This window comes from Corvus kubaryi, unplaced genomic scaffold, assembly GCF_017639235.1.
Source record: "Corvus kubaryi isolate FWS band 111438036 unplaced genomic scaffold, C.kubaryi_AGA036_p1.0 133, whole genome shotgun sequence".
Classification (NCBI taxonomy): Eukaryota; Metazoa; Chordata; class Aves; order Passeriformes; family Corvidae; genus Corvus; species Corvus kubaryi.
Window position 1 is genome coordinate 4,074,969 of NW_024580667.1, and position 11,774 is coordinate 4,086,742.

Sequence of the window (11,774 nt, forward strand, 5' to 3'; positions counted from 1 at the left end):
CTCTGTCCAGAAATACCTATTTTCTGTATTCATCTTTATATTAGAGTTTAAAATACCAGCCTTGCCCCATGAGAAATGGAACTTTGGTGCTGATCTTGCACATGTTTAAGTTTGTTTTCAATATTATCTATATGTTTTTCTTTGAAGTAATACTTGTGACACCTTTTTTTTTTTTTTTTTTTAATTATAATTTCTGGTCTTTATTCCATGGCTAACATTTTATATAAAGTTCTTTTAAAACTGCTTTGAAGGTTATTGCAGCAGATCCTTCAAACTCCACCAATCTCTATCAGATTTGGGTGGGGGAAGAGGAAGGACCAGTATTTTTAGTGTTTCTGCAATAATCCCCTACCTTGACTCTGCAAAAGCCGGCATTTACAAGCACTTTTTTCTCACCCAGACTAGCCCTGTCTTCTGAAGCTTGTACTGGTGCAGGAGTGGCCATGACAGGCTATTTTCTTGCAAGGCTTCATATGCTTCAAAGGAGGAACACCAGGCATAAGACACTTTAACTCAGTTGATTTGCTTCCTATTGAATTTGTGACCACAAAAATTATCAAGGGGAAAACCCAACAAACCAAAATTTAATTTTTTTAAGAGCTATCAGCCAGATGTTGTGAAGACAAGAATTAGCTAAAATACATAACAACACCCATGAAAACTGGCCATGAAGTTCCTGAATCTCAGCTGGCCAGCAGCTGTCAGCCTCAGACAGCAGCTGCTGCCTTTCTAGCAAAAGACAGTGATTCCTCATGTCCTGGACTTCATGTTTCTTTCCAAAGCAGAAAAATATGACAGTCCACAGGATTGGATTGCCAATAACTACAGTTCACAGGGGGCTACTGTTAGTAGCTGTAAATTTAAAGAAAATAGAGAGGACATAAAGGTGCTCATGTTAAAACACTGAGTATGATCGTAGGGGTGCAACACAGCAACAGAATTCTGAGACTCAGAGGTTATATTCAAAATCAGATCGTGTCTTTCCTCTATTTAGATTGACAACTTCTCCTTTCTGCTCTAACAGTAACTCTTGTAAAGCATAAAAACCAATTGCACCCATGAAGAGCAGTGCAGTGTCACAAGGTACCACACATTAAAACAAATTGCCTTCTCCCAGGTGCTTTGGTCTGGAGCACCAGCTCTCTGAATAAACACCAGTCAGAAGGTGTATCCTAACTCCAGGCAGCTCAGGACCATCTCTCCCCAGTGCTTCAAACAAAATGCCAGCACCTCATGCTGAGGGCAGGGCTGAGAGCACCACTTTGCTGAAAAATATTTGCAGTTATTCCAAACAGACAAAGGTTTGGCATCTTTGGAGGTGTCCCAGCCCAGAGGCAGATTTTGAAAACAGCATTGATTTATGAAGGGACTCTGAGCCATGGACTTGTAACCAGCAATGGATTCAGGTTTACCAGCTGAAGCACAATTTTGCAGTGAGAATCCGGTCTAAGAAAATAAAATCACCAAACTATTTGTTAAAAAAACCATAATTATAGTTGTCACCTGCCCACATAATCAGTGAAACAAGCCCTTTGCTAAGAGTTTAGGAACAAGAATCATGAAAGAATGAACCAAGCAGTTCTAGTGTCCCCTCAAGGAATGAGCAACACAGAGGAGAGAGGAGCAAAGAGGGAGCAATCGCAGGCTCCCAGACCTTTCCCGATCCCCTCCGAGTGCCCATGTGCCAGCTGCTCTGTGCCACTGGAAACACACACTGCCGATCTCTCAGCTCAGAGGGAAGAGCAGGATTTCAGAGCAGGAGAGCACGGAGTCTGTCGTGTCCCTGAGGGGAAGATGAAGGCCCATTACACCCAGCATGATGTCAGCCACGCGCTTTCCAGGCAGCCACGACTGTGTCAGAGCAGCACAAAGCTCTGTGGGCCACGCAGGTGTTTGACTACAAGAGACACTTAAACAATTGATGCCCAAGGTCAGTGGCCCTGTTGTCACACAGTTGAGTACAAGGTACAACCCTCCTGTCCATCGCCTGACAGCACCATCTGCTAAAACCAACATTTTAAGATGCTTCATGTTCAGATCTGCATCTTGCAGATAAAGCAAGAGCATCTTTGAATCACTGATTGACTTGAAAGCCACTCAACAATTGCACAGTAAGGCGATCTTCAGTTTTAATGTGCCTTGGCACAGAAAATGAATACATGCATTATAAAAACAATTCGCTCATGAGGCATCCGTACTTATAGGAAGTGAAATACAACCATTTGTGTCCTACCATTTGTGCCAGGCCTATTGATAAACCTCCCCTGACAGGATGAAATAGTGCTCCTGTAAAGGCATCCTTAACCTAATACGCCTCTACAGCACTGGGCTGGACTAGGTTTGAAAAACAGCCTCTTATAATACACAGATGAATTTAGCACTTAAGAAGATTAATGGATTCATAAATAGCCTGGAAATCCAAACTCATTGAATTTAGTTCATGGAACAGGTCAAATAGGCATTTATCAAACCATCTGGCATTTTGATTCCCTGGGGAAACTGTGGTTGAGCTACAGATAACTGAGGAGCCATTGCATCAGGGAAGGCTTGGTTTTCCCTGTGCTCAGCTTTCCTCTTGAAATCTCTGGCACTAATTAGAAAGCAGTAGATCTTTTCGGACAAAAGTGTAGTTCTATATAGTCACTTACATTTTGAAGTGTTGTTGCTGAAAAACATAAGCACAGTCAGGGTCTAAGTGAAAGTATTTATGCTGCAATAAATAGCTTGCCATTTGCTCTAGGCCATGAAAGGACATCCATGTGCACCATTTGAGTAGCCTACAAAAAAAAATCACCAGAATTGTTCAAGGATCTCCAAAAAACCCCAAGGTTTGAGCAGTTAATTTATTTTTGTGAGTAAAATATCAAATTATTTTATTAATATGCTTTGATACATAAAACATCATTCTTTCTGGTTATATTAGCAGCTTTCATTGGAGATTTCAAAGATAAAAACACTTAAGATGCCGTCTAAAAGAAAATGATCAGTATGGAATAATATGACACACTACACAGTACATATTAGTGGTGGAAATACAAAATATTTCATAGGACCTGGTTGCATTCGTCTTCAGTATGCTCTGCCCCTGCTGCCATGCCATGAAACAATCTACAAATAAAAACAATGTATTCCTTGAAACAATGTATTCATTGAAAACCACATTGAAATCATATGAATTAGTAGGTTAAGTTTAAGTAGCTTTGCCTCAGAGAAGAATGTTTTGACAAACACGGGTCCATCTGGTCTTCCTGCACCACTGCCAGGAGAGTGGCGGGAGAATGGATCAAAATCCTGCCTGTGGTCAAGGCCAAAATACCGTGCCCATCCCAGACCTGCCTGGGGCAGGTGCCCTCCCGAGGTGCTTTCCTCCTTTTCATGAGGCCTAATGCTGCATCCCTGGATGTTACCCAGGATTGCCCTGCTCCCTTCTGTACCTGCTGGAGGAAATCAGGAATAGTTTCCCATCGTTCAGCAGCACCTGCCAGGGGTGTGGGTGTCTGTCAGGACATGAAGAGGGGCCCAGTTTTGCTGCCTCATCTTGCTCTCATGAAGCTGGGTCACCTGGAGTTGGCCCATGGAACAAACACCCCAAAGACAGACCCCTCTTCATTCCCAGAAGGGAACATCACACATCTCTAGGCAAAATTCAAACTTAGTGGTATTCATCTTCCTTTGAGTATCCAGGAGGCTCTGGGACACCCATAGGACAGGTTTACCACCCAGGACCCACATCCTATCAGCTCCCAGGGGAATCTGGAGCCAGATCCAACAAACTCAACCTGGAAGAATCTGGATCCCATTATGTATCAGAGGCCCACAGAAAAACTTTTCTCTGATGACTAAGTAGGTGCAGGGACTAAATGCTTAAGCAGTGCTCCTGCTCCATACAGCCCTTGGACTATTTGCACAGCAGAACAATCACTGTAAAAAGTGCTGGGAGGTACAAGGAAGAGGAGTCAGCCTCGATTCTGTCTTCCCCCATGCCAGAAGAAACCCCTTCAGTCTGTCCATCCAGCTGCGTGGCATTACTGTACACTTCGGTGGCATTTGCCACCTCTTCAGGAAGGCCCATCTGGAGCAAGAGTTTGGAGATAAGGCTGTTGAACTTGCTCTCTGTGGTAGACCAAGGCCCCTCGCTTGGGGTCGGCCCCTCAGATGTCATGTTCAGCTCCACAGGGTCGAGACAGTAACCTTCGGGAGACCTCTCGAAGAGCACGTCCATCAGGTCAATCCCAGCCACTGAGGAGGGGGAGGCACATGGAATATCCCTGACGAGCCTGTAGTTCTCCATCCACTCCTTGAGCCACTCGATGCGGCAGTCGCACTCCCAGGGGTTGCGGAAGAGGTACAGCCGCCCCAGGAAGTACACGGGCTCAAACACGGAGAAGGGCAGCGTCGTCAGGTTGTTGCTGTTCAAGTGCAGCACAACCAGGCTGGTGAGGTTCTCAAAAGCCCCTTCCTCGATGTAGCTGATCCTGTTGCGGTCCAGGTAGAGGAACTCCAGCTCCCCCAAGTCCCTGAACCAGGTGTTGGAAATGTTCCTGAGAAAATTCCCCCCCAGGTTGAGCATCTTCAGGCGCCTCAGGCCATCAAAGGAGTGTTCTGGAAGCTCACTGATCAAATTGTCATTCAGGTACAGGTACTCCATCCTCTGACAGCCCTGAAAAGCTCGCTCGTGGATGACATTTATCTTGTTGTCCTGCAGATTCAGGTATTTCAGCTTGGTCAGGCCCTGCAGGGAGTTGTAGGCCACTGCTTCGATCCTGTTTCTCTCCAGGTACACGTGGGTCAAGTTCTCCATGCCCCTGATGGCACCTGGGATCCTTCGGAAGTTGTTCTGGAAGCAGAATAGCTCCTGCAGAGCAGGCAGCTCGATGAAGATCCTGTCTGGGATGTTGAAGAGGTTGCAGTCAGCCAGGTCCAGCCTCACGAGGCGCCGGAGTGCGGTGAAGGTCCGAGTGTGGAGATAGCGAATGTACTCGTTGTGGGCCATCTTCAGCTCCATCAGGCTGGGCAGCCCCTTGAACGCCCCCGGAGTGATGAAGGAGATGTTGTTGTGGTTGAGCGACAGGGATTTGAGGGAAGGCAGCGTCCCGAAAGCCCTCTCGGACAGGAACTTGATGCTGTTTTTGTCCAGGTTGATGGAAGAGGCTTCGCAGGGGAACTCGCTGGGGATCTGCCCCAGCCCAGCGCGGTCGCAGAGCACAGAGCAGCTCCGCTCTGGTGTGCACACACAGCTGGGAGGGCAGGAGCGCACGCAGGGCCACACCCCATGGACCTGTGGGACCCAAAGGATCACTGCCGTCCCCACAGAGGAGAGGCGTGGCAGGAGAGAAAAGGATGCATCATTAGCAAATGAATTAGTCACAGCAGGAAAAAGAAATTACACTGTCGTTTCCTCCCCTCTAGCCAGGCTAATTGCCACCTGTGTACCAGTGCTGACTGAGGACCTCTTGTGTAAAATTCCTAAAAATCTTCTGCTGGGGTTTTTTTAAACCTGCTGAGAATATATGGCACCTAGAACATCATCTCCGATTAATTCCTCTCCTCAAGAGGGGGCTCACCTAGAATTCAGTATTTCTCAGTGTCTCTGTTGTGGTCTCTCTTTGGCCTGATGGGGACATGGTTTCACCAGGAAGCAGGCAGAGATGCTCTGAAGGCCAGCAGCTGTGGGTGGGTTACAGCATTCCTGGGTGTGGAAAAGGGGAGGGCAGTGTATGCGGAGTCTGGCAGTGGGCAGGGGAGATCAATTAGCTGCCCAAAGTGTGTCAAATTCTTACTTTTTGCTTCTTTCTTTCCTTTGTTCATTCAATCTAAGATTTCTCCACCAGAGCCATGAGCTGGTGTAGCACTGAAAGGGGAACTCTCAGCTCTCAAGGAGATGCAATGCAGTGTTTGAAAACTCATTCCCACTGTGTACTGGTACAATGGCATGAGTGAAAACAAACTAAGAGATATTGTTCCACTGCTGGCCTCATCATTGATGAGAAATTCTGCATCTCCAGCACAGTTTTTGCTGCTTTGCCAGTTCTCAAGACAGTCACTATAGTGCCTTATGTTTGATGGGAGCAGCCACTTTGTCTTTTATCAGCCTGACATGGGAGGTCTGTGGCTGTTGTTTCCTCCTAAGTTAGTCCCACACAGGTGGCTGAACAACAAGGAAGAGAAGAAAGTTCTTGGGGAGAAACGAGAGAAGAACAAAAGGAAGGGGAGACATCAGCCTCCACAGACAAGCTTTTTTGGGGAGAAAAAACATCCAGTCAATAAAACATCTGCATTTTTTTTTTTAATGCAAAATTTTTTTGGGCAGTGGGCAGTTTTTCCCTCTTTCAGAGTGGAAATTTAAGTTAGATATAGGAATGAAATTCTTTACTGTGAGGGTGGTGGCACAGGGTACCCAGAGAAGCTGTGGATGCCCCAACCCTGGCAGTGTTCAAGGCCAGGTTGGGTGAAGCTCTGAGGAGCCTGGGATAGTGGAAGGTGTCCCTGCCCATGGCAGGGGGCTTGGAATGAGATGATGTTTTAGGTCCCTTCCAGCACAACTCTTTCTCTGATTCCATGAAAATAAACTCATTGGAGAGGAAGAACTGAAGACAGTTTTTTTAATTGCTCTCCCAGACACATCCTACCTTCTCCTCAGCAAAATGAGAAGCCACATCAGCAATCTCCATGTACTCACTAGCAGGAAATGGTGCCATTGCTGCTGACTGGTTTTCTGCTTTTTTTATTAGCTCCCACACAAACATAATCCTTTTTTTCTTTTTTTTTGAGCAAAACATGAGATACCAACAGCTTTACCAACAGACACCTCTATTACGGTACTCCTGGGATCAGGGGGGTTTCCTCCACATTCCTGCTGAGTGTCCAGAGGGGGAATCTCCCAGCAGCTGGGCTGCCTCTCCCTGTGGTTTCCAGCACAGTGATTGCCCACTACAGCTGTATTCCCATGGGCATTTTTAATAAGAGAGACTTCTGAGGTGATATGCCAGGAAGCATCAGCTTCAGCAAGCATCAAGCTTTTATTTTTGCAGTCCTCAAGGCTTTAATGTACAGGACAGTTTGAGCTGCAGTTGCCCTGCTTTTCCTCCATCCTTTCAAAAGGCAACATGCAAGGGACTGTATTTAGGAGTTTGCACTGCCTGGGTAAAGCAGACTTGCAAAACCAGTTGTTGGGCAAGTCCCCACTGAAGGGCATCAACCCAGGAGCTGCCCAGCCTGGGTCTGTTCAAACCATCCAGGTTATTGTAGAAGAGGTATTTAGATACATGGAGAGACCACCACAAAAGGATGAGCTGTGGCCTCTTCATCAAAATTCAGGTCCCATCATGCCTGGGCACACTATTGTGACTGGAGAATTAGCAAAACAGCATCATTTCAAGGATAAATGATAGTGAAGGACTCTGGGAGGTGGAAAGGATTTTAGGCAGGTTGTCATTTTGTTTGTCTGCTCTTCCCCTTTTTCCCATGCTTTTATCTAACAGCCACAGCTAAAGGAAAGTCCCCTTCAGGCCCCCTGACAACAGCTGGAGTCTAAGGACAAGAAGGGGAACAATATGCTGGTCTCAGATTGCTCTTTCTTTGTGCAGCCTGCCCAGGGGCTGCCTCATTTTCTGCCCTCTGCACCAGTCCACCCTCTGCGTGCCAACAGGGGCATATGTTGTTTTTGTTAGGCAGTTACATAAACTGAGGGCCAGACAGATTAAGGATTTGCCTGTTCCCAAATGTCTGGCCGCAGGTGGTTGTCTGGAAAATGAGAGATGCAAGTGTTGCTGCTGGTAGGGAGCCTTTTATGGGTTCAGGGTGACATCCAGAGGGGTATTTGTGCACAGGCTGTCCTATAGGTGAGGCTGCCCTGAGCAAGCTCCATGTTTAGCTCCAGCTGCCCCAAGCTCGGTGACATCCCTGGCCTTCAGAGCAGACCTCCACCCACTGCTGTGCATACAGCGGGCACTGTAGGAATGATCCTGCTGATAACCAAATCCCCTCCTTCCCCTCCCTGCTTCTTCTCTAATCACACAACAAAGGAAATGTCTGCACCCAAGCCATATCCAGCCTGTTTTTCCTTATACACAATTGCTAAATCTGGGTCTTCTGCTCGTGGCATTTCATAGCAGACTTCTAAGATCTCTGTTTACCAGTGTATTTTTTCACTGTGCAAGACATGGAAAGCAAGTACGTGAGGACCATCCAAGGAGAAAATACCCCCCAGCAACAGGAGCTCAGAGAAGCCCCTCAGCAATGCAACCTTTGTGCAATACCTCTTCCTTCTCCTGGAAAGGAAGTTGGAAAAATCCTCCACCTGAACTCTACCGAACCCTCGGGAGAGCTGTTGCTCAGGGCAAAAGAGATCAGCTCTCCCATGTTGGCCAGATCTCCTCTGATCAACGTAGCCTGAAACATTCCCATCTTTCCCACCTTACTTCTTCCCCTTCCCTGAAAAAGGATGCTCACAGACAGGGCAGCAGCTGAAAGATTTCTGCTACCCATTGACACAGAGGGTGCTCAAATGAGACGTGTTTGAGAAAAAGGGTGAAATACAGCAAAAATATTTGTGACATTAAGGAATAAAAAACATTTCCTCCCACAGATGATATGTTTTGCTCTTTTAAATACGACAGTAACTCAGTATTTGGAAGAAAGAGTGAGAGACCAAAGGAAAATAAACAAAAAAGAAAAGTTGCAGAGTCTTAAGAAGGGTAAAGAGACAATGATTGCAATAATTGAGTATTTAACCACCACCTTTCCAAATGACCTGTCTAATCCACTACTGGATAGTGCAGAGTAAGTGCATACTCACCATTTAGAATGATGGCAAACATAACCTTGATTATTCTCTAGTGGCATTTCAGGTCTGGCAAGCAAACTTGAGGGATCTAAAAGCACACAGGAAGAACAGGGACAGGTTTCATCCTCTCTCATTTCCCTGCATCATTTTTCCACAAAAAGCTCTACATTTAGAAAGGAAAATGAAGGAAAACGCTCTTCTCTCACACGCTTTCAAACTGAAGACATCCACAGCACCCTCCTGGTGAGAATCTTTCTTCCATCACTGACCTTCTCAGGGAATCCTGCAGCTTTGTGCCACTGCTTTTCAGGAGCTCATCCTCATCCTTCCCACGAGCTGTGCCCAGGGCAGGTTCCTGTCATCTGAGGTGGGAAAGGATCACCAACAGTAAGAGACTGGCTCTATCCCCAGGAAATAGATGCTGGTACAGAGGAGTGTAACCAGCCTAGCATCAAATAGTGGAAACCAAAATTCCCAACAGAAATCATCCGGATGTGTTGCTCACCTGGCCAGGCAGTGGCTGTGTCCTCCCGCCTGCTCCTGAGGCTGCCCTTAGCCACGCGAGTCAGTCTCTGAAAAGTTGGCATTTTTTTCTCACAAGCTATCATTTAATGGCAGGAAAATCCTCTGTATCAGAGGAGGATTAGTGGAGATGGAAGAATGTGTCTGTCCTCTAAAGCTCCCAAAGCAGAACAGGGATTGCAGATGAACCAAACGGATGCTTTCTCCCCTCTGCCAACCTGCTCTCCCCCCACTATTAAAAAAAAAATACAGTCCAGAATTGGACTGCTGCCACTCAAACAGCATTGCTGAAAGTCATTACTCCACTCCCCATTATGTAATGGCAGAAGAGGTAGGAGAGTGCTGCCTAAATGGAATTAAATTTGGGGGCGATCACAGGCTTATGGCTTGCCTGCACTGAGCTCTCCAAACAGACACAGCTTGAGACTCTCATCCCCTATGCACATCCTCCCAGCCCCAGTGTGGCTCACACACTACTAACAGGATGCCAGTGTGCTTTGCTTCACTAGGAATTGCTCCTGAAGGACAAGGAGGCACCAACAGCACTGGGAAAAGTGTCAGCAAACACAGGGAGCTTGCACAGTGTATATGGCCTTGATACTAATAAATTCTGGCCTGTCTATGAGTGTGTTTTGCCTGTGATGCAGCAGCTGGTGCATGGAAATCATAAGGACAGCGTCTGTATGTGGTGATGTTTTAGCATTCAGGATGTGAATTGGGGTTTAAAGCCTTTTCTGACAGAATGATGATGGTTTCTTTGGAGAGTGGGGGTTGAATAAGTGAGTTATCTCAGCCTCCCATGCCTTAGGTAATTGCATTCACCACGTTAGAGGGAAAAATAGCTCCACTCTTTATTTCCAAGTGAATTATTCTGCTTTTTCTTTTTTCCCCCCCGGGAAATGGAATACCTGATGAATTTATGCTTGATACAGCAAGAAAGATTCAGCTGGGAACCAGCCTGCTGCTGCACAGCTCTTCCTGCAAATTAAAGCACCCAGCTATATCAGGTTTATTTTGGTTTGGCTTTCCCTCAGTCTTAAGGCATCTAGCTGGCACCTCAGGAAATTTCTCTGTCCCAACAGTGTGTAAGCAGGCTGAGCTGGGGGCAGGCTGGAGGGCAGGGAGTGACCCATATTGCACAGATTTTAGCTGAAGGATGCTTTCCCCACCACACTGCTGTAAACCCTCCAGCTTTGTACTTCGGTGCTTTGCACTGCGCTGTTTTGCAGAGGAGGAAGGAGAGTTGCAAAGCCACAGATGGGCACGTTGCAGCCTCCACCACAGAGCTGAAGCTGCTGGGGACCTTGTGGTGACAGAACCAGCACCAGCTGGGTCCTCGACAGTGCTGGGGAAGCTGATATTTCCCCTGGAAGCCCTGGTTCCCGTGGGAATACCAGGAAGCCACAACCTACCTGATCACAGAAAGCAGATCACTGGCCTTTCAGCCCTGAAGAAACTGAGAGGGGAGGAGGTGAAGTGCTATTCCCACTTCTTTCTTCCCCAGTATTTGCAAGACCCTTATCAGGGGTACCAGGACTCATGTCTCTGCCCAGGTGCACACGTGGCTGTCAGCAAGGTGGGAGGCAGTGGGCGAGGAGGGTGTGTGGGACTTGGGGACAAACTGGTGTGTGACCAGCTGGCAGCTCCCCAGGGATCAGACCTGCAGCTCGGTTTACACGGCAGCACTAAATCTGCTCGCAGGGAACGAGGAGGGGCTGATCTGCACCAGGGCACCACATTTCTGAGAGACTTTGGGGCTTCCTGTGCCTCGCTGCTGTTCTTCCATGTGCACATATAAGGGCTGGTGGGATGGGACATGAAGGACCACTGAGCCTCGGGAAGTGTTTTTGTGATCAGCAGAACCACCTCCCTCAGAGGGGCAGCTTGCAGGACCGGCAAAACACATTCCCAAAGAAGGGCACTGGGAGCCTCTGCTGTGCACAGCGGGTGGCTGGGGGCTGGTGGGTCGGGGAATGGTGGGTTTGGTAAACCGCGAGCTGAGAGCACCTCAGCAGCCACTTTTGGGGGCAGGGGGCAGTGGCAGTAGATGCCTACTGCGGAATCAGCAGCCACGGTGCGGATGGGGCAATGCTGCCGAAGCCGGCTGCGGCAGGAGCTGGAGGAAGGCTGGCAGGGAACACCTCTCGGAGAGCTGCTGCAGCAGGCAGTCTCACCAGAGACCAGCACAGACAGTATTTGTTCCTGCAGGAGCTTCTGACAGCAGCTGTACCAGCAGCACCCACCTCACACACACAGCTCAGTGACTGCAGCCAGCCCAGCCCCACTCTGGATTTTCTGCTATGGCTGGAGGTAAAACAGGGCGAAGAGCCCTTGTCCAGCCCCATCATGAGCCTTCCCACTCACAGCCCCACCAGCCACGCTGTGCTGGCACACCCGGAGCTCCTGCCTGACCAGCAGCACTGTATTTCTCTGCACCATCCATGGGCAGGAGCCTTGCTCCAGCCCC

General features: G+C 47.9%; 1 protein-coding gene across 2 annotated transcripts; it reads right to left on the reverse strand.

The window, feature by feature from the left end:
- Positions 1-2,812: 2,812 nt before the first annotated feature.
- On the reverse strand, positions 2,813-10,787 carry NYX (nyctalopin). Of its 2 annotated transcripts, XM_042034872.1 has the most exons (4): positions 9,291-10,787; positions 9,055-9,147; positions 8,798-8,873; positions 2,813-5,298 (listed from the first exon to the last, which is right to left on the reverse strand). In XM_042034872.1, exons 3-4 carry the CDS (start codon positions 8,817-8,819, stop codon positions 3,899-3,901), a joined length of 1,422 nt encoding a protein of 473 aa, XP_041890806.1. In that variant the 5' UTR covers positions 8,820-8,873; positions 9,055-9,147; positions 9,291-10,787; the 3' UTR covers positions 2,813-3,898. The 2 variants fall into 2 exon arrangements, with proteins under 2 accessions (XP_041890806.1, XP_041890815.1); XM_042034881.1 differs by lacking the exon at positions 9,291-10,787 and having other exon boundaries at positions 9,055-9,284.
- Between the last annotated feature and the right edge of the window lie 987 nt (positions 10,788-11,774).

Coding starts and splice junctions, on each gene's coding strand:
- NYX (XM_042034872.1), bottom strand. CDS start 8,819: ATGTTTGCCATCATTCTAAATG. Junction 5,299..8,797: donor GTTTGCCATCATTCTAAATG/GTGAGTATGCAC, acceptor TGGGGACGGCAG/TGATCCTTTGGGTCCCACAG.